At 47.1% G+C, this 23704-nt stretch overlaps 1 protein-coding gene across 4 annotated transcripts in view; it reads left to right on the top strand.

The window, feature by feature from the left end:
- Nucleotides 1-595: 595 nt before the first annotated feature.
- The window catches only part of klc3 (kinesin light chain 3), a 98397-nt gene continuing 75288 nt past the window's right edge, over nucleotides 596-23704 (top strand). For 3 of the 4 annotated variants that reach the window (XM_078241743.1, XM_078241746.1, XM_078241747.1), the window contains exons 1-2: nucleotides 596-691; nucleotides 22457-22706. In XM_078241743.1, coding sequence (XP_078097869.1) covers nucleotides 22470-22706 — 237 coding nt within the window. In that variant the 5' untranslated portion in view covers nucleotides 596-691; nucleotides 22457-22469. Of the gene's footprint in view, nucleotides 692-5835; nucleotides 5886-22456; nucleotides 22707-23704 lie in introns of all 4 variants that reach the window. The other variant, XM_078241745.1, reaches the window with a different exon arrangement.

Consider the following 23704-nt stretch of genomic DNA (forward strand, 5'->3'; position numbering starts at 1 on the left):
TTGGGCACAGGCCCCGCCCACTCCCAAACGGGCCACGCCCACTCCCAAGTGGACTCCGCCTACCCCCTCGCGTGCACCGCCCATCCACCGCGGACTCCGCCCCCAGTCCTGAGAGCGCCGCCCCCTCCCGCGGACCCCGCCCCCTTCCCCATAGGTTCCGCCCGCTTCCACACAGGCGCACGCCTCCTCCCACAGGCACTGTCCCGCTCCCTCTGCGCAGACTCCGCACGCTCCCCTCAGGCTCCTCCACCCCTCCCCCATGGACCCCGCCCCCTTCCTCCGCGCAGACTCCGCACACTCCCCACAGGCTCCAACCCCTCCCCACAGGCTCCACCCCCCTCCCCATAGACCCCGCCCCCTCCCTCCGCGCAGACTCCGCACTCTCCCCACTGGTTCCTCCCCCCTTCCCGTAGACCCCGCCCCCTCCCTCCACGCAGACTCCGCACGCTCTCCACAGACTCCACCCCCCTCCCGCAAGTCCCCGCCTCCTCCGCCCCCCTCCCCCCCCCCGGGCACCGCCCACCCAGGTGAAGTCAGAGAGGGCGGAGCATTGACCCCGGGAGGGGGAGGGGCTGCCCCCCTAGCAACCGGGCCTTGGAGACGGGAGGCGAAGGACGGAGGAGAGCAGCGGCACCCCGGCCATTCGGCCCCTCACCCTGAGTGCGGGCCCGGCCCCGGACGGCGGAGAGCGGTGAGTGCAGCGGGAAAGGCCCGGGCCACTGGTGATGGTGCAGGTTAACCCATTAACTAGTTATTAACCAGCACTAACTAACCAGCACCGTCAGATAGACTCTGGTCATCAGCAACTTCATATTGCTTGTCCTCACCTAATGTCTTAGATTTAATATCATTTATATCACATATTCTATATTTAATAACATTTATTATATATATTTAATATTTAATAACATTTCTATTAATTTTATATTCAATATAATTTATATTAATTTTATATTTAATAACATTTCTATTTTATACATTTTATATTTAATATAATTTGTACTATATATTTCATATTTAATATCATTTATATTTTATATCATTTCTATTTTATACATTTTATATTTAATAACATATTACATATTTAATATTTAATAACATCTATATATATTTCATATTTAATATCACTTATATCAATTTTATATTTAATGACATTTATAATTTATATTATATTTAATATCATTTATATTTTATACATTTTATACTTAATATAATTTGTACTCGATATTTCATGTTTAATATTTAATATAATTTATATTTATAACATTTTATATTTACTATAATCCATATTTTATATATTTTATATTTAATGTATTTTATAAATTACATTTATTTTGGATATTAGATTATTTGGTTCAGATTCAAATTATTCCATTCAGATTTTACTTGTGTCTGTACAGTATTTTATTTCTATTTTGTTGAATACTAGTTTTATTTTTTGTTTCGTCCCCTAATTTATGAAATTTTATATTAAATTTCTGAATGAAATTTTATTTATATTTTTGTTTTTTTCTCAAATCCTATTTTGCAAATTTTTCATGTAACATTTATTTTGCTATACAGTATTTTATTTCCACATTCAATATTTGAAGTTGTTTATCCTATCTTATAATTTCTTTGTTTAATACTTTAAATTTTCTGAACGAAATTTTCTTTATATTTTGTTAAATATTTTAATTTTATTTTTAAATCCCATTCTGTGAATTTTTCATTCAATATTATTTATATTTCTGTACAGTACTTTATTTCTATTTTGTTGAATACTTCAGTTTCATTTTTGTTTCATATCCTAATTTATGAAATTTTAAAAATATTTTTAAATTTCTAAAACTTATATTTATATTTTGTTTGAACATTTTCACTTTATTTTTGTTTCATATTATGAAATCTGATCAATATATTTTATTTAAAATTTCTGAACAAAATTTTGTTCATATTTTGTTTAATATTTTAGTATTTTTCTTCAAATTATATTTTGTGAATTTTTCATTTGATATTATTTTATATTTCTATAGAGTATTTTATTTCTATTTTGTTGAATATTTTAGGTTAAAATCCTAAATTTTGATTTGTTTGTTTAATATTTTCGTTTAAATTTCTGTATAATTTATTTATATTGCAAATTTTAATCTGTTCAAAAAGTTTTAATATTTTTTGTGTAATTTATTCTTATTCCATATTCTACTCTACATTTTAATTCATTGCATATATGTATTTAATTTGTTTTATGTTACTTATGTTACAGTTAAACCTAACTTTATTTATTATCATAATAATTATTATATTATTATTAATATTAAGTTATTATATTTCAATCTAGATTTAATATTTTTATTTACTTTAGGATTGTGAATCTTTGGAAGTTCTCTTAGCCCAGGGAGTTGTATAGAATCTCACTCACTGTGGCACAGTGGTTAGCACTGCTGCCTCACAGCGCCAGGGACCCGGGTTCAATTCCCGGCTCGGGTCACTGTCTGTGTGGAGTCCACACGTTCTCCCCGTGTCTGCATGGGTTTCCTCCAGGTGCTCCGGGTTCCTCCCACGGTCCAAAGATGTGCAGGTTAGGTGGAATGGCCATGCTAAATTGCCCCTTAGTGTCAGGGGGAACTTGCAAGGGTAAATGCATGGGGTTATGGAGTCATGGGGATAGGACCTGGGTGGGATTGAGGTCGGTGCAGACTCAATGGGCTGAATGGCATCGTTCTGCACTGTAGGAATTCCATGATTCTACGATGTGCTGGTTAGGGTGCATTGGCCATGCTAAATTCTCCCTCATTGTACCCGAACAGGCGCTCCCGGAGTGTGGCGACTCGGGGACTTTCACAGTAACCTCATTGCAGTGTTAATTAATGTAAGCCTACTTGTGACACTAATAAATAATAATAAAATAAATAAAAATGCAAAACTCTCAGGAGTGCAATTGATAGGAATTGAGAGGTGAGAAAGTGCGGGAAGATCAGAAACCAGTACAGTATTAAGAGGAGCTGGGCTTGAAGGGCTGAATAGCCTACTCTGCTCCTCATTTAACCTAACTGATAATTATTAAATTAAGTAACAAATTTGTTCACGAACCTAACACCCTCGACTCATTAGATAATCAGTGAGCAATTGCAACCGTGCTAATTAACTTAATTGTACAACTATTGCCTCCCTTTGTAACCTCATAATGATAAGACGACGCAAATTTTCTGCTCTTGTCTAACTCTTCAATTAGTTGAATGAACATGACTTTAATGAGTTCACATTTAACAGTCCACCTGGCTACTAATTAGACACCTAAATAATCGCTAATTAATCAGACTGGCTGAAGATTAAGTGTGACAAGGTGGAAAGGCAATATCGACTGGAAACTTGTAAAGTTATAATGCAAACCATAAATTAAGCAGATTTGGGGTTGAACTCCAGAGAGAGCATGTTTAAGGATCACTGTGGTTAATGGACTGCAGTCGAATCCAAGCTTTCACCTCGACTTGCTGCCTTCTGTGGAAGCCCAATTAATGTTGTGTTAATATCTTTCATGCGTGTTTGAGCACCAGTCAAGTTTTGACACAGGAGCTAATCTAATACATATCTTCCGCGTTCATAGAAGATATAGCGTAGAAGGGGGGGCCAGTCAGCCCAACTCTTCTCTGCTGGCGTCCCTATGAACATAATGGGAGTTGAAGTGAACCCCTCAACTCTGCCCTGTCATTCGGTGTTGTCATGATGTGGAGATGCCGGCGTTGGACTGGTGCAGTGCATTTACATGCGGTGGACAGTGCATTTACATGTGGGTAAATATGTGGGGATATGGGGGTAGGGCCTGGGTGGGATTGTGGTCGGTGCAGACTCGATGGTTTCTATGATTCTATGAGGCAACCCCACATGATTATCAGTAACCCCCACAGCTTGCCTCCTGGGCTTGTAGAATCTCACTAGCTGTTCTGTCTGGAGACAATACACATTTCTTTAACCTGTGTTTAATGTTCCCTCCACCCACGTTGTCTGTACCTTTAAGACCTGGCTGGTTGTAGGATTCGCATTCAAATCAGTATTCTGCAACTTGATATTGTCTGTTTGCACTGTTTGAGAGCACATTTCCACTCCATCTGACGAAGGAGCAGTGCTCCGAAAGCTTATGGTATTTGCTACCAAATAAACCTGTTGGACTTTAACCTGGTGTTGTGAGACTTCTTACCGTATTGATCTACCTCAACACTTACCCACTTCAGGGCAAGCGATGACCCAGTGGTATTCTCGCTAGACTATTAATCCAGAAACTCACGTTCTGGGGGGCCCGGATTCAAATCCCCCCATGACAGATGGTGGAATTTGAATTCAATAAAATAATATCTGGAATTAAGAATCTACTGATGACCGTGAAGCCATTATTGATTGTTGGAAAAAATCATCTGGTTCACTAATGTCCCTTCAGGGAAGGAAATCTGCTGTCCTTACCCGATCTGGCCTACATGTGACTCCAGAGACACAGCAATGTGGTTGACTTTCATTTGCCCTCTGAAATGGCCGAGCGAGACACTCAGTTCAAGGGCAAATAGGGATGGGCAATAAATGCTGGTCCAGCCAGTGACGCCCATGTCCCATGAATGAATGAAACCTTGATTATTTACGCCGCATACAAACCCCTCCCCACCCCTACCCTACCATCTGCATCTCGGCATAAATTTCCAAATCTTAATTCTCCCCCTTAAATGCATCAACGCTATTCAGCTTAACCACACCTTGTGATAGCGGGTTCCACATTCTCACGTCTCTCCGGGTGGTGACCATCATCTGTTTAAGTTCTCCCGTTTTGGTCTTCCCCCAGCAATGAGAACATCTTCTCCACATCTACCCTTTCAAGTCCCTTCACAATTTTAAAGACATTCATTAAGGACACCAGCCGAGTGCTCTTTTTCTGGGTTAAAATGAGGCTTGTCTTTATATAGCGCTTAACGCCACCATTGGATGTCTCAAAGGGCTTCATAGGCAATGAAATACTCTTAAAATGTTGCCACTGTTGTAAATGTGGCAGCCAATTTGCATGCGGCAATGTGATAACGACAGGTAGTTGTTAGTGATGTTGGTTGAGAATAAATATTGGCCGGGGGAGGGAAAGGGGTTGCCTCATAGAATCATAGAAACCATCGAGTCTGCACCGACCACAATCCCACCCAGGCCCTACCCCCATATCCCCACATATTTACCCGCTAATCTCAGGACACTAAGGGGCAATTGTTTTAGCATGGCCAATCAACCTAACCCGCACATCTTTTGGACTGTGGGAGGAAACCGGAGCACCCGGAGGAAACCCACGCAGACACGAGGAGAATGTGCAAACTCCACACAGACAGTGACCCAAGCCGGGAATCAAACCCAGGTCCCTGGAGCTGTGAAGCAGCAGTGCTAACCACTGTGCTACCGTGCCTCCTCTGCTCTGCTCTTCTTCAGAATAGTGCCAGGGGTTTTTATACATCCACCAGATGCTGCTTTGGTTTAATATCTTATCCAAAAGACAGCATCTCCGACAGTGCAGCACTGCATTGGAGTGCCAGCCTTGATTATTGTGCTCTAGCTCTCGAGTGGGTCTTAAACCCGGAGCTTTGCAATTCAGAGGCAGGTGTGCCACCAGTTAAGCCCCTTCTGGCTCCTGATAAACATATCCTCTCTGTTCTGGTATCATCTTGTGATCATTTGTTTTGATATATTATATATGCAGGGTTAGGGCTGGGGGATTGGGCCTCGGTCGGGTGCTATTTTGGACGGTCAGTGCAGATTCGATGGGCTGAATGGCCTGTCCTGCACTGTAGGGATTCTATGATATTTTTGCCTGACACTTGCCTCATTTTCCTTCAGCGTAGCACACACCTCCCCAGACAAGGAGCTATAGTGGACCTCACATCCAGGTCAATGGCGGCACAGTGGTTGGCATTGCTGCCTCACAGCGCTAGTGACCCGGGTTTGATTCCATCCTCGGATGATTGGCTGTGTGGAATTTGCGTGTGTCTGCGTGGGTTTCCACCGGATGCTCCAGTTTCCTCCCACAGTCCAAAGATATTCAGGTTAGGTGGATTGGCCATGCTAAATTGCCCCTTGGTTCCAAAGATGTGCAGCTTGGGTGGATTGGCTATGCTAAATTGCCCCTTGGTTCCAAAGATGTGCAGCTTGGGTGGATTGGCCATGCTAAATTGCCCCTTGGTTCCAAAGATGTGCAGGTTGGGTGGATTGGCCATGCTAAATTGCCCCTTAGTGTCCAAAGATGAGTAGGTTGGGTGGATTGGCCATGCTAAATTGCCCCTTCGTGTCCAAAGATATGCAGGTTAGGTGGATTGGCCATGCTAAATTGCCCCTTAGTGTCCAAAGATGTGTAGGTTCGGTGGATTGGCCATGCTAAATGCGCAGGATTACGGAGATAGATGCTCTTTCGGAAAGTTAGTGTAGATCCGATGGGCCAAATGGCCTCCTTCTGCACTGTCGGGATTCTATGATCAATGGCTCCTCCCGGTATTTTCCCTCCGATCCCGTGGCGGAATTTTCACCTTGTGTCTACCTAAATAGTACCTGCCGGACAGAGTACGCTGAGTTGTTTTGCCCCCTTGAGCTCAGGAGGGGGCCGATTCTCGCAGCCAGACATGAGGGCGAATTAACCGCCGTTACAAAGCTGCACTTTGTTTTGGGGAAGATAAAAGCCTTGCAGGAAAAACATGTTGGCGTGACACGCAAGTGCATTGCTGTGAGTGCAACTAACACCCTTCACTAGCTTGGTGTAGCAACAACATTGTTCCCTGGTTTACAGTTCCATATTTCAGCCCACATCAACAAAGCACGCTGCGCCTTCTGCACGCTGCATACCGCTGAGATTAAGTGCCCACCTCGGGAATTCTCTGTTTACTTAAGTTGGCTGAAACATCAGCTGAGATGTGTGGTCCCCAGTGCGTCACCCATTCTCTCTCTCCGTTTAGTTTCTTGCCAATGAAAACAAGGCTGTGGCTGGGGAGTGTTGGCGTAAGGTGGGGCATCCAGTATCAATCCTCAAACAATCCTTTCCCATTGCCTTTGCAATCTCCTTATCCTGGGGGATGCTGTTTTAACACATTGATAAGGAAAGGGCAATGTTTTGTTTTGTTTAAAAAAAACTCCTTCTCTGAAAGCGACCTCGGAGGAGGAACTGTTGAACATGAAGTAAAATTCTTTTTATATCTCGTATTTACATGCCTTAATTTGCCTGCATTTTACTAGTTATTATCTGCAAGGTTGTGCTGACTTGCTGGAGTAGCTCGTCGTTTAACCAGCTGTCGCGACAAAGCTGTGAATGAGAGTATAATTATATGAATATTAATTATACGCTCAGTGTCAGCGCTTCTCTTGGAGTTGAGGAGTTCTGCTCGTCAGCCAGCTAAAGCTACTTTCTGGCTTCACCCGAGACTGAGAGACGTAGCAACTGTTTAGCTTGTGAGTATTAAGACGGTGTTTTATATTCCCTCGCCTCTTAATCCGTCACAGCGACTCTCGCTGCTGTCCTTCAGGTTTTGTATTCAAGCTGCTCTTTCCTGAGTTCAAATTAGGGTTGACAGCAGTGGATGTGATTGTGTTGAGAGCGCTTGCAAGTAAGTGTACTATTTAACTCGGAACGGAGGTGTACAGACCAGGGCCGTCCCGTCCTCTGCCCCTCGTCACGGCTGAGCTAGCCCCATCCCCGTCAAGGTGGTGGGAGCAACGTGAGGGGTGAGGAACAAGCTTTGGATTGCTGGTTGTGTGATCAGAAAATGGCGTTTGTCTGTGACTTGATCTCCAGTCCAACACTCGACCTGTATATCCATTAGGTTCATATGCAGGGAGGGCCGCCTGGGTGAAGAACTAGGGAGGCCTACCTTGCTCGCAGAACAGTACTCCAGCAAACATCAAGGGCTGGGGGGGGAGTGTATGGGAAACAGCAGGTTAGAGGAAGCATCGGTCTGCTTCCAATGAGTTTTGAATGTGCCTCACAGAGAGTCCCGGTGATAAAAGTTGTGGGCAAACCCACCGTGCCCATCGTAGCAACTGCTACTCCCCATCCCCTGCCATCTCAACAGAAACCCGAGAACCAAGAATGGAGAACAAGTTATTCAGCGTTGAAACGCAGCCAAGTATCCGGAGTGTGTGGCCTCTTAATCTATTAATAATGAGATTCCCATTGATTCTTCAGTTCCTTCTTTCACCGCGGTTAATCGTGCTGCGGATGTTCGTGGAGCTAATTGCATAAAAAGAGTCGCGTTTGCTGCTTGAATCTTTGATGGTACAGACCTTGTAACAAAGGGCAAGAGGGGCAGAGGTCAGAAGAAAGCATTTGCATTTCTATAGCACCTTTCACAACCTCAGGACGCCACAGAGCGCTTCGAGTTCACAGCCAGTGAAACACTCTTGAAGTGCAGTCATTGTTGTGACGTAGGAAACACAGCAGCCGAGTGATCCCAGCACCCACATTGACCAGAGAACCTGTTTTCCTAATTTTGGTGGAGGGATTAAATACATGCGCCAGAGGCATATGGGCGAAATGTCTGTTTCCAATAGAGCAAAGGGACTGATTACGCCTGAGGGTGGACACGGGGTCACAGTTTAATGCCTCATTCGTAAGATGGCACGCACCTCCGACAGTTACTCCCTCCGTACTGCAGTGGGAGTGAGCGCCTGGATTTTGTGCTGAAGGCCTGGTATGGGACTTCAACCCCACTACCTGCTGCCTCAGGTGAGAGTGATAAACCTGACCCAAAACATCGAAGCACTGGACGTGCTTGTAAGAATTTTTGAAGGGAATCCCATCCTTTTGTGAATTATTTTGCGTTTTTTGTTTGGAATGGTAGTAAAGTGAATTGAACACCCTTTTCCTCAACATAAAGTGTTGAATGAATCACAGAAATCTACAGTGCAGTAAGAGGCCATTCGGCCCATCGGGTCTGCACCTGCTCTCTCTGACAGGGTACCTTACCCAGGCTCTTTCTCACACCCTGTCCCCGTAACCCCACACTTTTACCGTGGCTAATCCATCTAACCTACACATCTTTGGACACCAAGGGGCAATTTAGCACGGCCAATCCACCTAACCTGTACATCTTGGGACGGTAAGGGGCAAGTTTCACGTTTCACCTTAGTTTACTTTCATATTCTATCTTCTCTATCTTTATCAGTTTGTTGGTCCTCCTTTATTGAATTCAAAATGCTCACAATTCTCAGGCTTACTACTTTCTTGGCAACTTTGCAAACCTTTTCTTTTGACCTATAACTTCTCTTGTTAGCCATGGTTGGATTGCCTTCCCTGCTGAGATTTTGTACCTCAAAGGAATGTAAATTTGCTGCAAGCCATGTATTAATTCTTCAATTACTAGCCATTGCCTGTCTACCACCATACTTTTTAATGTATTTCCCAATCTACCACAACCAATTGGCCCCTCACACCTTCATAGTTTCCTTTGTTTAGATTTGAGACCCTAGTTTCAGATTGAAGTACATCATTTTCAAACTTAATGCAACATTCCACCATATTATGATCACACTTTCCTAAAGGTTCCTTTACAGCAAGATTATTAATTGGTCCTTTCTCATTGCTCAAGAAAAGTTCTAAATTACCCCATATTTCAGTTGGTTCCTCGGCATACTGTTCCAGAAAACCATTTAATTACATTCAGGAATTTGTTCTCCTCGACATTAGTGCTAATTAGGTTCACTCAGTCTGTTTGTGGATTGCCCCCATGATTATTGCATTTGGAATACTGCACCCAGTTCTGGTCGCCACACTACCAGAAGGACGTGGAGGCTTTAGAGAGAGTGCAGAGGAGGTTTACCAGGATGTTGCCTGGTATGGAAGGGCTTAGTTATGAGGAGAGATTGGGTAAACTGGGGTTGTTCTCACTGGAAAGACGGAGGATGAGGGGTGACCTAATAGAGGTGTATAAAATTATGAAAGGCATAGATAGGGTGAACGGTGGGAAGCTTTTTCCCAGGTCAGTGGTGACGTTCACGAGGGGTGTTAGGTTCAAGGTGAGGGGGGGGAGGTTTAACACGGATATCAGAAGGACGTATTTTACACAGAGGGTGGTGGGGGCCTGGAATGCGCTGCCGGGCAAGGTGGTGGAGGCGGACACACTGGGAACGTTTAAGACTTATCTAGATAGCCACATGAACGGAGTGGGAATGGAGGGATACAAAAGAATGGTCTAGTTTGGACCAGGGAGCGGCACGGGCTTGGAGGGCCGAAGGGCCTGTTCCTGTGCTGTATTGTTCTTTGTATTGTATTATCTTTATTACACACACCTCTATTTTCCTGATTCCTGTGCCCACCTTATCACTACCATTTGCTGGCCAATAAATAACTCCTATCAGTGTTTCCTGCCCGCTGCTGTTTCTTCGCTCCACCCAAACTGATTCTACAGGTGGTATTTTCGACCCTCCGTGGCCTTTTTCGCAGTGGCGGTGGCAGCTCACCACCATTGGCGGGATCTTCCAGTCCTATCGCTGTCAACGGCATTTCCCGTTGTTCGCATCCACCGTCACCAGGGAAGCATTGGCAGGGCTGGAAGTTCCTACTGCTGGGAACGGCCGCAAAATCCCATCCTACGGCCAGAGTCATAGATCGATCATAGAAACCCTACAGTGCAGAAAGAGGGCATTCGGCCCATCGAGTCTGCACCGACCACAATCCCACCCAGGCCCTACCCCCATATCCCTACATATTTACCCACTAATCCCTCTAACCTACACATCTCAGGACACCAAGGGGCAATTTTAGCATGGCCAGTCAACCTAACCTAATCTTAGTACCATTCACGTTGGCGGGATTTTCCCATTCTGCTGCCGTGAACAGAGATTCGGCTGGCCACCAAATTCTCCAACTTCACTGCAGCGGGAGCATGGCATGAACGGTAAGGTTGCGTCCTATAACTTTGATCTTAATCTAAGATTCCCTCTCACTGCTGTATTAATCTCGTCCTTCATTAACAGCGCTAACCCACCTCCTTTTCCTTTTGTTTCTCCTTCCGAAATGCTGAATAACCTTAAACATTCAGTTATTCACCTTGGTTCACCTGCAGCCATGTCTCTGTAATGGGAATTAGATCATACCTATTTACTTTTATTTATGCTGTCAATTTGACTACCTCCAACCTCATCAGCTGACATGCTCTTAAATTTGCACACTCTGATTGTTGTCAACCTTCTTGCTCTCCTGCCTTTCTCTCTCTTTAATTTATCACACCTTCCCTCACTTGATTCCTCGCCCTCACCATTGAGTTTAAAGCCCCCTCTACCGTCTAGATTCACCAGAACTCTGGCCCCAGCATAGTTCAGGGGAAGACCACCTCGGGGGTACAGCTCCCACTTTGCCCAGTCCTGGTGCAAGTTCAGCCAGTAATGGTTGCACCTGTCAGTCCAATGTAAGCTGCTTAGAAAGTCAAATTAACCTGTGCCCTGGGTTGTTGTCTCATCAGATCCAGGTGTAAATCATTTATCTGAGTTCCTAAGGCAACTGTTGTACAATATGTATCATAGAAGTATCAGAGAATCCCTACAGTGCAGAGGAGGCCATTTGGCCCAATGACCCTGCACTGACAACAATCCCAGGCCCTACCCCCATAACCCCATGTATTCACCCTGCTAGTCCCCCTGACACTAAGGGGCAATTTAGCATGACCAATCCACCTAACCTGCACGTCTTTGGACACTAAGGGGCAATTTAGCATGACCAATCCACCTAACCTGCATGTCTTTAGACACTAAGGGCAATTTAGCATGACCAATCCACCTAACCTGCATGTCTTTAGACACTAAGGGGCAATTTAGCATGGCCAATCCACCTAACCTGCACGTCTTTGGACACTAAGGGGCAATTTAGCATGGCCAACCACCCTAACCCGCACGTCCTTGGACTGTAGGAGGAAACCGGAGCACCCGGAGGAAACCCACACAGTCACTGAGAACATGCAGACTCCGCACAGACAGTGACCCGAGGCCGGAATTGAACCTGTGCTCCTGGTGCTGTGAGGCAGCCGTGCTAACTACTGTGCCACCGTGCCACCGCCATGTTACTGACTACACTAGTCACTTCCCTCTTTGGTGCTTTTGTTAAAGAGAAGCTAGCTCTTCTCCCAAAGCTAAAAATAATGGTTCCTTCAACCCTGACAATAGTGTTTGCTGCAGTTATTTTAAGCTCTTCCTCTTAAACTGTGCAGTCCGTATCACAGAACATATTCAGGGCCAGTTGAATAAATCACTGAAGCAGTCACATGCACTGTGAAATTGATTTTGAATTTCTTTGGCAAGAATGGTTGCCCTCAGGCCTTGACTTGTAAGCTGTAAGAAAGTCAGCTGTGATGACAGAATACGACATTTGAGAACGTGCAGCGAGGGCATCATAGAAATTTACAGCTTAGAGGGAGGCCACTCGGCCCTTCCTGTCCATGTCAGTTGAAAAAGAACTGTCCAGCATAGTCCACACTCCACGCGATAACGCAGTGTTCACCAGCATCTTTAACGTTTAATTTGATTTGATTTGATTTACTATTGTCACACGTATTAACATACAGTGAAAAGTATTGTTTCTAGCGTGCTATACAGACAAAGCATACCGTTCATAGAGAAGGAAACAAGAGAGTGCAGAATGTAGTGTTACAGTCATAGCTAGGGTGTCGAGAAAAATCAACTTAATGCGAGGTAGGTCCATTCAAAAGTCTGATGGCAGCAGGGAAGAAGCTGTTCTTGAGTCGGTTGGTACGTGACCTCAGACTTTTGTATCTTTTTCCCGACGGAAGAAGGTGGAAGAGAGAATGTCCGGGGTGCGCGGGGTCCTTGATTATGCTGGCTGCTTTGCCAAGGCAGCGGGAATTGTAGACAGAGTCAGTGGATGGGAGACTGGTTTGCGTGATGGATTGGGCTACATTCACGACCTTTTGTAGTTTCTTGCGGTCTTGGGCAGAGCAGGAGCCCCATACCAAGCTGTGATACAATCAGAAAGAATGCTTTCTATGGTGCATTTGTAAAGCGTTTGACTTGCTGCGGTCAGAAGAGACCAGAGAGGTGACACGGTGGCACAGTGGTTAGCACTGCTGCCTCACAGCACCAGGGACCCAGCCTCAGGTCACTGTCTGTGTGGAGTCTGCACGTTCTCCCCATGTCTGCGTGGGTTTCCTCCAGGTGCTCTGGTTTCCCCCTGCACTTCAAAGATGTGCGGGTTAGGATGATTGGCCATGCTAAATTGTCCCGTAGTGTCAGTGTGAATATGTGGGATCATGGGGATAGGGTAGGATTGTTGTCAGTGCAGGCTCAATGGGTCGAATGGTCTCCTTCTGCACTGTAGGGATTCTATTCAATGATTCTATCCTCTGGGTGAAAGCATTTCTCCTGAAATATCCTCCAATCCTCCTGCCATTTACTTTAAATCTATGTCCCTTGTTTATTGATCTCGGAAATCCTCTCCTACAATAGCCAGAGTTTCCCTCCTGAGAGTGAAATATTCAGCAGCGGGTTAACCGTTGATGAGCGTGTGTGCCCACATGCCAGATACTGGCACCCACCAGAAGCTTGAATCCAATCCACAAATGCCAACTTGGTATCTGAAGAGGAAAAGCTACCGTAACATTTTGAGTGGGAGTGGGACCACCCGCAAGGGTCTTGGGGAACAGACACATAGGAAATAGGAGCCAGGGGTAGGCCATTCAGCCCTTCGAGCCTGTTCTGCCATTCAACATGATCTTAACTGCACCTCTATCTCAACGCCATACTCCAGCGCTCAAGCACGTGGAACTTAAAGTTTGTTTATCTATTAGTGTCACAAGTAGGCTTACATTAACATTGCAATGAAGTTACTGTGAAAATCCCCTAGTCGCCACACTTCGGTGCCTGTTCGGGCACACAGGGAGAATTTAGCACGTCTTTCGGACTGTGGGAGGAAACCGGAGCACCCTTAGGATACCCACACAGACAGGGGGAGAACGTGCAGACTCCGCACAGACAGTGACCCAAGTTGGGAATCGAACCCAGGTCCCTGGAGCTGTGAGGCAGCAGTGCTAACCACTGTGCCACCGTGTCGCCCCGGGCTCTGACGTAACGGCCTTCCCATAACATTAACCTTTTCTCTTTCCAGTGGCTCACGACCAAGCTGTGACTGAACATTTTCTGTTCTTAATCTAAGTTCCTACATTTGTAAGGTTCATCGTTTAAAACTTAAATTTAAAAATTGGAAAGTCATGTTGCAGCTTTATAGAACCTTAGTTAGGCCGCAATAGTGTTCAATTCTGGCCGCCACACTACCAGAAGGATGGGGAGGCTTTGGAGAGGGTACAGAAAAGATTCACCAGGATGTTGCCTGGTATGGAGGGCATTAGCTCTGAGGACAGGTTGGAGAAACTTGGTTTGTCCTCACTGGAACGACGGAGGTTGAGGGGCGACCTGATAGAAGTCTACAAGATCATGAGGGGCATGGACAGAGTGGATAGTCAGAAGCTTTTTCCCAGGGTGGAAGAGTCAATTACGAGGGAGCATCGGTTTAAGGTGCGAGGGGCAAGGTTTAAAGGAGATGTACGAGGCAAGTTTTTTACACAGAGGGTGGTGGGTGCCCGGAACTCGTTGCCGGGGGAGGTAGTGGAAGCAGATACGATAGTGACTTTTACGGGGTGTCTGTACAATTACATGAATAGGATGGGAATAGAGGGATACGGTTCCCCAGAAGGGTCGGGGGTTTTAGTTCAGTCGGGCAGCATGGTCGGTGCAGGCTTGGAGGGCCGAAGGGCCTGTTCCTGTGCTGTAATTTTCTTTGTTCTTTGTTTACGCAGCTATTCACCTTGTTGGTCACCGCAAAGGCATGTGTGTTGTGACAGGAGGGGTGGGTGAAGAGAAGGGAAAACTGCTGTTTTAACAGACACCCAACTAAATTTGCTCGTTCGACCATTTACTCTTTCCTTGTTTTCATTTTTTAAAAAAGATGACGACTCCTGGGCAAAATACCAGGGAAGGCTAAAGGCTGACAAACCCTGGACAAATATAGTGCTACGCCCTGTCTGATTACATTTGACAATCTACCATTCCCACTTGAATTTTGCCCCTGGTTAACAATGCTGCCTGCAGGCTAGGTTTTAAGTGCACAGTGGATCCAAAGTGCTTAAAACAGCATTTGTTTCCCCAGGGGCTTTTGACAAGACGTTGGGAGAGATTTTGTCGGACAGATAGCTTAGCAAGCTTCACGCTGAGAGACCCAGGCTCAACAGAGAGTTGTCACCAGGCCTAACCGTATTCTCGCACAGCTCTCACAAAGCTGCTCTTCCAGCGAGCATCAGTTTGCGGGCACCTATCGGATGAAGCGTTGTGAAGTGACGCACTATTGTCTGAATTCCTGATCTGCCCTGTGCTTCCCTGCCGGGGAGATTGTGGTATGGTGGAAGCAGGTTCAATCAAACAGGAAGTAGACTGTTACCTGAAAGGTAACAAGGGAGACGTACACTGGATGAATTGCTCGTGCGGAGAGCTGGCGCAGACGCGATAGGCCGAACGGCCAACTGTGCTGTAATAATTCTGTGCTAATGTCACTGGACTAAGAATCCAGTGGCCCAGCCTCGTTGTTGGAATTTAAATGAATAAAAAACCCCGAATTGAAAACTCAGGTGGAATTCTCCCATCTTGGGACTAAGTTCCATGGGGAGTGGTGTGGGGGTGGAGGGTGCAGGTGGAAAAAAACAACAAATCTTTACAGAATCCCTACAGAAGGAGACCATTCGGCCCATCAAATCTACATCTGACTTTCTCTGACAGAGTATCTTACCTAGGCCCTCTCCTTTACCCTATCCCCGTAATCCACCTAACCTGCACATCTTTGGATACTAAGGGACAATTTAGCATGGCCAATCCCCCCAACCCACACATCTTTGGACGCTAAGGGACAATTTAGCATGGCCAATCCCCCCAACCCACACATCTTTGGACGCTAAGGGACAATTTAGCATGGCCAATCCACCAAACCCACACATCTTTGGACACTAAGAAGCAATTTAGCATGGCCAATCCACCAAACCCGCACATCTTTGGACAATAAGGGACAATTTAGCATGGCCAATCCACCTGACCTGCACATCTTTGGACTGTGGGAGGAAACCGGAGCACCCGGAGGAAACCCACGCAGACCCCTTTTTTAAAAAGTTTATTTATTAGTCACAAGTAAAGTTTACATTAACACTGCAATGAAGTTATTGTGAAAATCCCCTAGTCGCCACACTCTGGCGCCTGTTCGGGTCAATCCACCTAACCAGCACGTCTTTCAGACTGTGGGAGGAAACCGGAGCACCCGGAGGAAACCCACGCAGACACGGGGAGAATGTGCAGACTCCACACAGACAGTGACCCAAGCCAGGAATCGAACCCAGGTCCCTGGCGCTGTGAGGCAGCAGTGCTAACCACTGTGCCACCCCCCAAATTAGATGATTTGTTTCTGACGGGCTTTGAGTGTCCAGTGGTCACGGGAGGGATTGGCCAAATTAGCAGCTAAACATCACAGCCGTACTCAAGAGTACTAGCTGAGGGAGATTAACTGAAGCTTGCTGTTATTGTCAGCTGAAGTGTAGCAGCAGACTGACTGTTTTAGTGAACTGAACACTTATGAACCCTGACGTGAGGAGATGATTTTATATTTAAGCCTCGGGTGTTTGTTTTTCAATGTTGATGTATGAGTCAGGGTTTATCAAGCGTGAGGGCATTGGGTGGAAATGGACTGTTCAAGGGTTTGGTTCAGTCTGCTGCATACGAGCTGGGAGTTCGATTGTAGAAACAACCTTGTGGTACCCTCTATAACTCACGTGAGAGTGAGGCAGTGTAATCCGTCAGTAATTACAGCACGTTAGAAAGAGGTGCAATGTCCTCAGAGAGGCACTAGCCACAAAATGAAAATCAAAGCTAACGAGGCAGGATGCGAAATTTCAGCCATCCCTGTTCATTCTTTGTTTTAGTCTTCTCCGCTTTTGCCTTCTGTCAGTCTGGGAGGAAGGGGGTCTTGTGATGCAGTGGTAGTGTCCCCATCTCTGGGCCAGAAGGTCCAGGTCCAGGTCCAGGTCCAGGTCCCATGGTCTTGTTGGCTGTGGAAGGAGTGTTTGTGTCGTGGTTCCATGGGTTGTTAATCAGCATGGAACCACACACACCCCCCCCCCCCCCCCCCCCCCCCCCACCACGTTTGGGTGGGGAAAAAGTATGTGAGGACACGCTGGGGGAAACAATTCTGGGAAGGGAATTCCTTCAGCCATTCTCTGCAGTGATATCTTCAATATATCCCAGAATAGTGTGTCTGCAACGTCACTACAGAGATCAGAGTAATACTGCCAATCACCCGCCCCGCCCGTGCCCCCCGCCCCTGCCCCCCCGCCCCCCCCGCCCCTGCCCCCCCCCGCCCCCCCCGCCCCTGCCCCCCCCCCCCCGCCCCTGCCCCCCCCCCCCCCCCCCCCCCCCCCGCCCCTGCCCCCCACCCGCCCCTGCCCCCCACTCCACGCACCCTAGCCAGGCACTATCCTTCCTTCCCCCTTCCTCTCAGTTTCACTTACCTAAGCGTCAACTGTTTGTGGGTCCAAGTCCTGTTGGCACAGTGGTTAGCACTGCTGCCTCACAGTGCCAGGGACCCAGGTTCAATTCCGGCCTCGGGTGACTGTGCGGAGTTTGCATGTTCTCCCCCTGTCTGCGTGGGTTTCCTCCGGATGCTCCGATTTCCTCCCACAGTCCAAAGATGTGCAGGTTAGGTGGATTGGCCGAGCTAAATTGCCCAATAGTGTCACAAGGTGTGCAGGTTAGGTGGATTGGCCATGCTAAATTGCCTCTTAGTGTCAGGTTAGGTTTAAGTTTATTAAGTTCATTTATTAGTGTCACAAGTTGGCTTACATTAACACTGCAATGAAGTTACTTTGAAATTCCCCGAGTCGCCACACTCCGGCGCCTGTTCAGGTACACGGAGGGAGAATTTAGCACAGTCCTCCCAGACTGCCAATGCACCCTAACCAGCACGTCTTTCGGACTGTGGGAAGAAACCGGAGCACCCGGAGGAAACCCACGCAGAGACGGGGAGAACGTGCAGACTCCGCACAGACAGTGACCCAAGCCGGGAATCAAACCCGTGTTCCTGGCGCTGTGAGGCAGCAGGACTAACCACTGTGCCAGCCGTGGATTGGCCATGTTAAATTGCCTGTTGGGGCGGAATTTTCTTGTCCCGCCCACCACAGGAATCGTAGCGAGCGGGACAGGACCACACAAATGTCCGTTGACCTCGGGTAGGATTTTCTGGTTTTCGGGCGAACGCGGCCAGAAAAATCCCACCCTTAGTGTGCAAAGGTGTGCGGGTTAGGTGGATTAGCCATGCTAAATTGTCCCTTAGTGTCCAACTGTGCAGGTTAAGCGATTGACGATGGTAAATGTGTGGGGTTACAGGGATAGGGCAGAGGGGTGGGCCTGGGTAAGATAAAACATAGAACATAAAACATAGAAAAGCTACAGCACAAACAGGCCCTTCGGCCCACAAGTTGCGCCGAACATGTCCCTACCTACTAGGCTTACCTATAGCCCTCTATCTTACTAACTTCCATAAACTTATCCAAAAGTCTCTTAAAAGACCCTATCGAATCTGCCTCCACCACCACTACCGGCAGCCGATTCCACGCACCCACCACCCTCTGAGTGAAAAACTTACCCCTAACATCTCCTCTGTAACCTACTCCCCAGCACCCTAAACCTGTGACCTCTTGTGGCAACCATTTCAGCCCTGGGTAAAAGCCTCTGAGAATCCACTCTATCAATACCCCTCAACATCTTACACACCTCTATCAGGTCACCTCTCATCCTTCGCCTCTCCAAGGAGAATAGACCTAGCTCTCTCAACCTATCCTCATAAGGCATGCCACCTAATCCAGGCAACATCCTTGTAAATCTCCTCTGCACCTTTTCGAGATGTTGTTTTGGAGAGAGAAAGTGCAATAGGCTGAATGGCCACCTTCTGTACTATTCGGATTCTCTGGTTCAGAGGCATGTGCACAAAACTCAAGCCTGACACTGCAGTGCCAGTACAGAGGGGTGCCACACTGTTGGACATGCCATCTTTCAGATATGATGTAAAAGCCAGGCCTCTTGTCTCAGCGGTTCTCCTCTGGTGTTCTGCCCAATGTTTATCCCTCAATCAGAACCACTAAATCAGGTTATTTGGTCGCCCTATTGCTTTTCGCGGGAGCTTACCGCGTGCTGCTCGGCTGCCCCATCCTTCCTGCATTGCAACACCGCAAAAGAGCTCCATTGTCTGCAAAGTGCATTGGGGCACCCTGAGATTGCAACAGGTGCTATAGAAAGGATGCTTCAGCACACCCCTCTATTTCCCTTCAGGTTTCTACCTTCAAGAGGGACAGCTGGTTCTGAGGTAAATTGCACACCAAAAAAAGCAGTGTATTTTTCCTCATTTTCTTCCTCCCCACTGAATTGGCTGACTCACAAGGTGTGGCAGAGGACCAGACCTGGAGTTTAAAAACATTTTGTTTTTCTGTTTTTTAATTAAGGCCGCATTTATTGCCGATCCTTAGTTATCCTGAGGTAGAATCATAGAATCCCTACAGTGCAGAAGGAGGCCATTCAGCCCATCGAGCCTGCACTGACAGCAATCCCACCCAGGCCCTATCCCTGTAACCCCACAGATTTACCCTACTAATCCCCCTGACACTAAGGAGCAGTTTAGCACGGCCAATCAACCTAACCGGCATACCTTTGGAAAGTGGGAGGAAACCGGAACACCCGGAGGAAACCCATGCAGACACGGGGAGAACGTGCAAACCCCACACAGATTTTTGATTTTGATTTGATTTATTATTGTCACATGTATTAACATACAGTGAAATGTATTGTTTCTTGCGCGCTATACAGACAAAACATACCGTTCATAGAGAAGGAAACGAGAGAGGGCAGAATGTAGTGTTACAGTCATAGCTAGGGTGTAGAGAAAGATCAACTTGAGAGAAAGACAGTGACCCAAGCCGGGAATCGAACCCAGGTCCCTGGCGCTGTGAGGCAGCAGTGCTAATCACTGTGCTACCGTGCAGTGATTGATTGCTGGTGGTGGGCCTTCCCCATTGAACAACCATAGTCTCTGAACTCGATTGTGTGTGTGGGGGGGAAATGGGGGGTGGGTGGGATGGGGGCAGGAGGGATCGGCAGTAATGAACGCCGGGTCACCCACATGTACAATTCATTAACGGGAGAACCAAGCCTTGTGGTTTGGCAGGCATTGGCGGTCACTTTTCAAGGAGGATTGAAGTGTCACCAAATGCCCCGGCAACAATCCTACCCCAATGCCCCCAAAAGATTAGTCGTTCCTATAATTACAGCTTGTGGGACCTTGCTGCATTATAAAATGGCTGCCACCACTCTACTATTATTATAACTGTACTACTATGGAGACTGAGAGATGCGATGAGGTACCTTTTAAATTCAAAACACTCTCTGAAAGGTTGGGGAGGAATTTAAGGTCCCTTGTCGCCTCTCTAATTTTCTACCTGCCCTTCATGAAGGAGCCGATTATTCCTACTGTAGTGTTTTGTGGGCATTACATCTTTCTCGGATGTATGGTTTGAAACCTTAGAATCTCTATAGTGCAGAAGGAGGCCATTTGGCCCTTCAAATCTGCACCAACTCTCCAAAAGAGCATCTTACCCATGCCTACCCCTGTAACGCCGTACATTTACCATGGCTAATCCATCTAACTGACACATCTTTGGACACTAAGGGGCAAGTTAGCATGGCCAATCCACCTAACCTGCACATCTTTGGACACTAAGGGCCAAGTTAGCATGGCCAATCCACCTAACCTGCACATCTTGGGACACTAGGGGGGCAATTTAACATGGCCAGTCCATCTAGCCTTCATATCTTTGGACACTAAGGGGCAATTTAACATGGCCAATCCATCTAACCTTCATATCTTTACACACTAAGGGACAATTTAGCATGGCCAATCCACCTAACCTGCACATCTTGGGACACTAAGGGGCAATTTAGCATGGCCAATCCATCTAGCCTTCATATCTTTGGACACTAAGGGGCAATTTAGCATGACCAATCCATCTAACCTTCATATCTTTACACACTAAGGGACAATTTAGCATGGCCAATCCACCTAACCTGCACATCTTTGGACACTAAGGGGCAAGTTAGCATGGCCAATCCACCTAACCTGCACATCTTGGGACACTAGGGGGGCAATTTAGCATGGCCAATCCATCTAGCCTTCATATCTTTGGACACTAAGGGGCAATTTAGCATGGCCAATCCATCTAACCTTCATATCTTTGCACACTAAGGGGCAATTTAGCATAGCCAATCCACCTAACTCCCACATCTTTGGACTGTCAGAGTGTAAAGATTCTGCTGAACCATGCTTCGGAGTGCCTATGCATCCGTGAAAGTTGTAATACCCTGATGCGCGACAATCAAGCACGTGGAACAAGGCTTCAGCTATTGAAGGCTTTTATTAGCAAACAATGGAACTAACTAACACGAGTACACCAGTTCAGACTGGAGGGGTCCCGCCGGAGCAGAGGGTCTTATACCTCTCCCCAGGAGGCGGGGCCCGACCGGGATGTGCCATAACAACATTTACCACAGGTAAACACCCTAACCCAACAACATTATACAACCCCCACAGTGGCAACACCCTAACCCAACAGTAACATAGAAACAACCCACAGTGGTAACCAACGATGGTTCACCACATACCCCCACAAAACAGTCGGCTTCTTCATGAAGGGTATTTAGAAAATTAGAGGGGAGACAAGGGACCTTAAATTCCTCCCCAACCTTTCGGGGTGGGTTTTGAATTTAAAAAGCATCTCATCGCATCTCTCAGTCTCTATAGTAGTACAGTCATAATGATAGTAGAGTGGTGGCAGCCATTTTATAATGCAACAAGGTCCCACAAGCTGCAATTATAGGAACGACCAATCTTTTGGGGGCATTGAGGTAGGATCATTGCCGGGACGTTTGGTGACACTCCAATCCTCCTTGAAAAGTGATCGCCAATGCCTGCCAAACCACAAGGCTTGGTTCTGCCTGTAATTTCAGAGCACCCGGAGGAAACCCACGCAGACATGTAGACAATGTGCAAACTCCACACAGACAGTCACTCGAGGCTGGAATTAAACCCAGGTCCCTGGCGCTGTGAGGCAGCATGCCACCCTGCCACCCAGTCCTTTATTCCCCCTTTCCTACTCGGGTGCAAAAGGCAGCTTTAATTCTTCGTCCCTTTCCCCATTTGAGGTAAGCCGACCCATCCCTGGCTGCAAATCCAGGACCTTCCGGCCAGTCTGACCAAGTTAAACAGCGGGTAGGGCTCACTTTCACGAGACCTTTGGGAAAGTTTACAGCGTTGTCTTTTCCGCCACAAGCAGTGTTCCGATCGATGCGGATACATATTTAATTGCTGCTAATGGACTGTTTACCTCTTTCACACACACAGGACCCAGAGCGTCATGTCCACAATGGTGCAGTTAAATGAAAAGCTGAGTGCGGACGAGATCATTACCGGCACCAAGCAGGTCATCCAGGGGCTGGAGGCACTGAGGAACGAAAACAACAATATCCTCCAGAACCTGCAAGAAACACTGACCGGTCTGACGGAGGATGAAGAAGCTCACCTGGTGGAAGAGAAGACCTGCCTGGTCCAGAGGTCACTGGAGATGATTGAGTTGGGGCTAAGTGAAGCACAGGTAGGGCTAAAGAGTCAATTGTAAAGTGACGTTGCACCAAGGAGGGTCTTTTTGTCCTGGAATTTATACAATAGAGCGGTTACAGCACAAAAGAAAGGCTATACAGCCCCCCCCCCCCCCCCGGCTCTCCAATGCTCACCAATTCCCGATTGTAAGCTGCAATTGAACCAGCCTCCACCACTCTCTAGGGCAGTGCATTCCAGATCCTAACCGCCCGCTGCATAAGCTCGCGTCGCTTTTGGTACCAATGCCAGAGGGGGGTGAATCTGTGGAGCTCATTGCCGCAGAAGGCTGTGGAGGCCAGTCATTGAGTGTCTTTAAGGTAGAGATAGGTGGGTTCTTGATCAATAAGGGGAATCAAGGGTTACCGGGAGAAGGCAGGAGAATGGGGATGAGAATCATATCAGCCATGATTGAGTGGTGGAGCAGACTTGATGGGCTGAATGGCCTAATTCTGCTCCTACATCTTATAATCTTATGGCCATTTGTCGTAAATCCGCATGCTGTGGTTCCCTTCTCTTGGCCCTTCAGCCAATAGGAACGGTTTCTCCTCATCTACTCCCTCTAGATTTTTATGGTTTTGAACACTTCTATCGCACCTCCTCTCGACTTCCACTTCTCTCAGGAGAACAGTAGAACAGGAGAACAGGCGGCACGGTAGCGCAGGGGTTAGCACTGCTGCTTCACAGTTCCAGGGTCCCGGGTTCGATTCCCGGCTCGGGTCACTGCCTGTGTGGAGTTTGCACATTCTCCTCGTGTCTGCGTGGGTTTCCTCCGGGTGCTCCGGTTTCCTCCCACAGTCCAAAGATGTGCGGGTTAGGTTGATTGGCCAGGTTAAAAATTGCCCCTTAGAATCCTGAGATGCGTAGGTTAGAGGGATTAGCGGGTAAATATGTGGGGGTAGGGCCTGGGTGGGATTGTGGTCGGTGCAGACTCGATGGGCCGAATGGCCTCCTTCTGCACTGTAGGATTTCTATGATTTCTAACAGCCCCAGCTT

Source organism: Mustelus asterias, chromosome 24 (genome assembly GCF_964213995.1).
Source record: "Mustelus asterias chromosome 24, sMusAst1.hap1.1, whole genome shotgun sequence".
Taxonomy (NCBI): domain Eukaryota; kingdom Metazoa; phylum Chordata; class Chondrichthyes; order Carcharhiniformes; family Triakidae; genus Mustelus; species Mustelus asterias.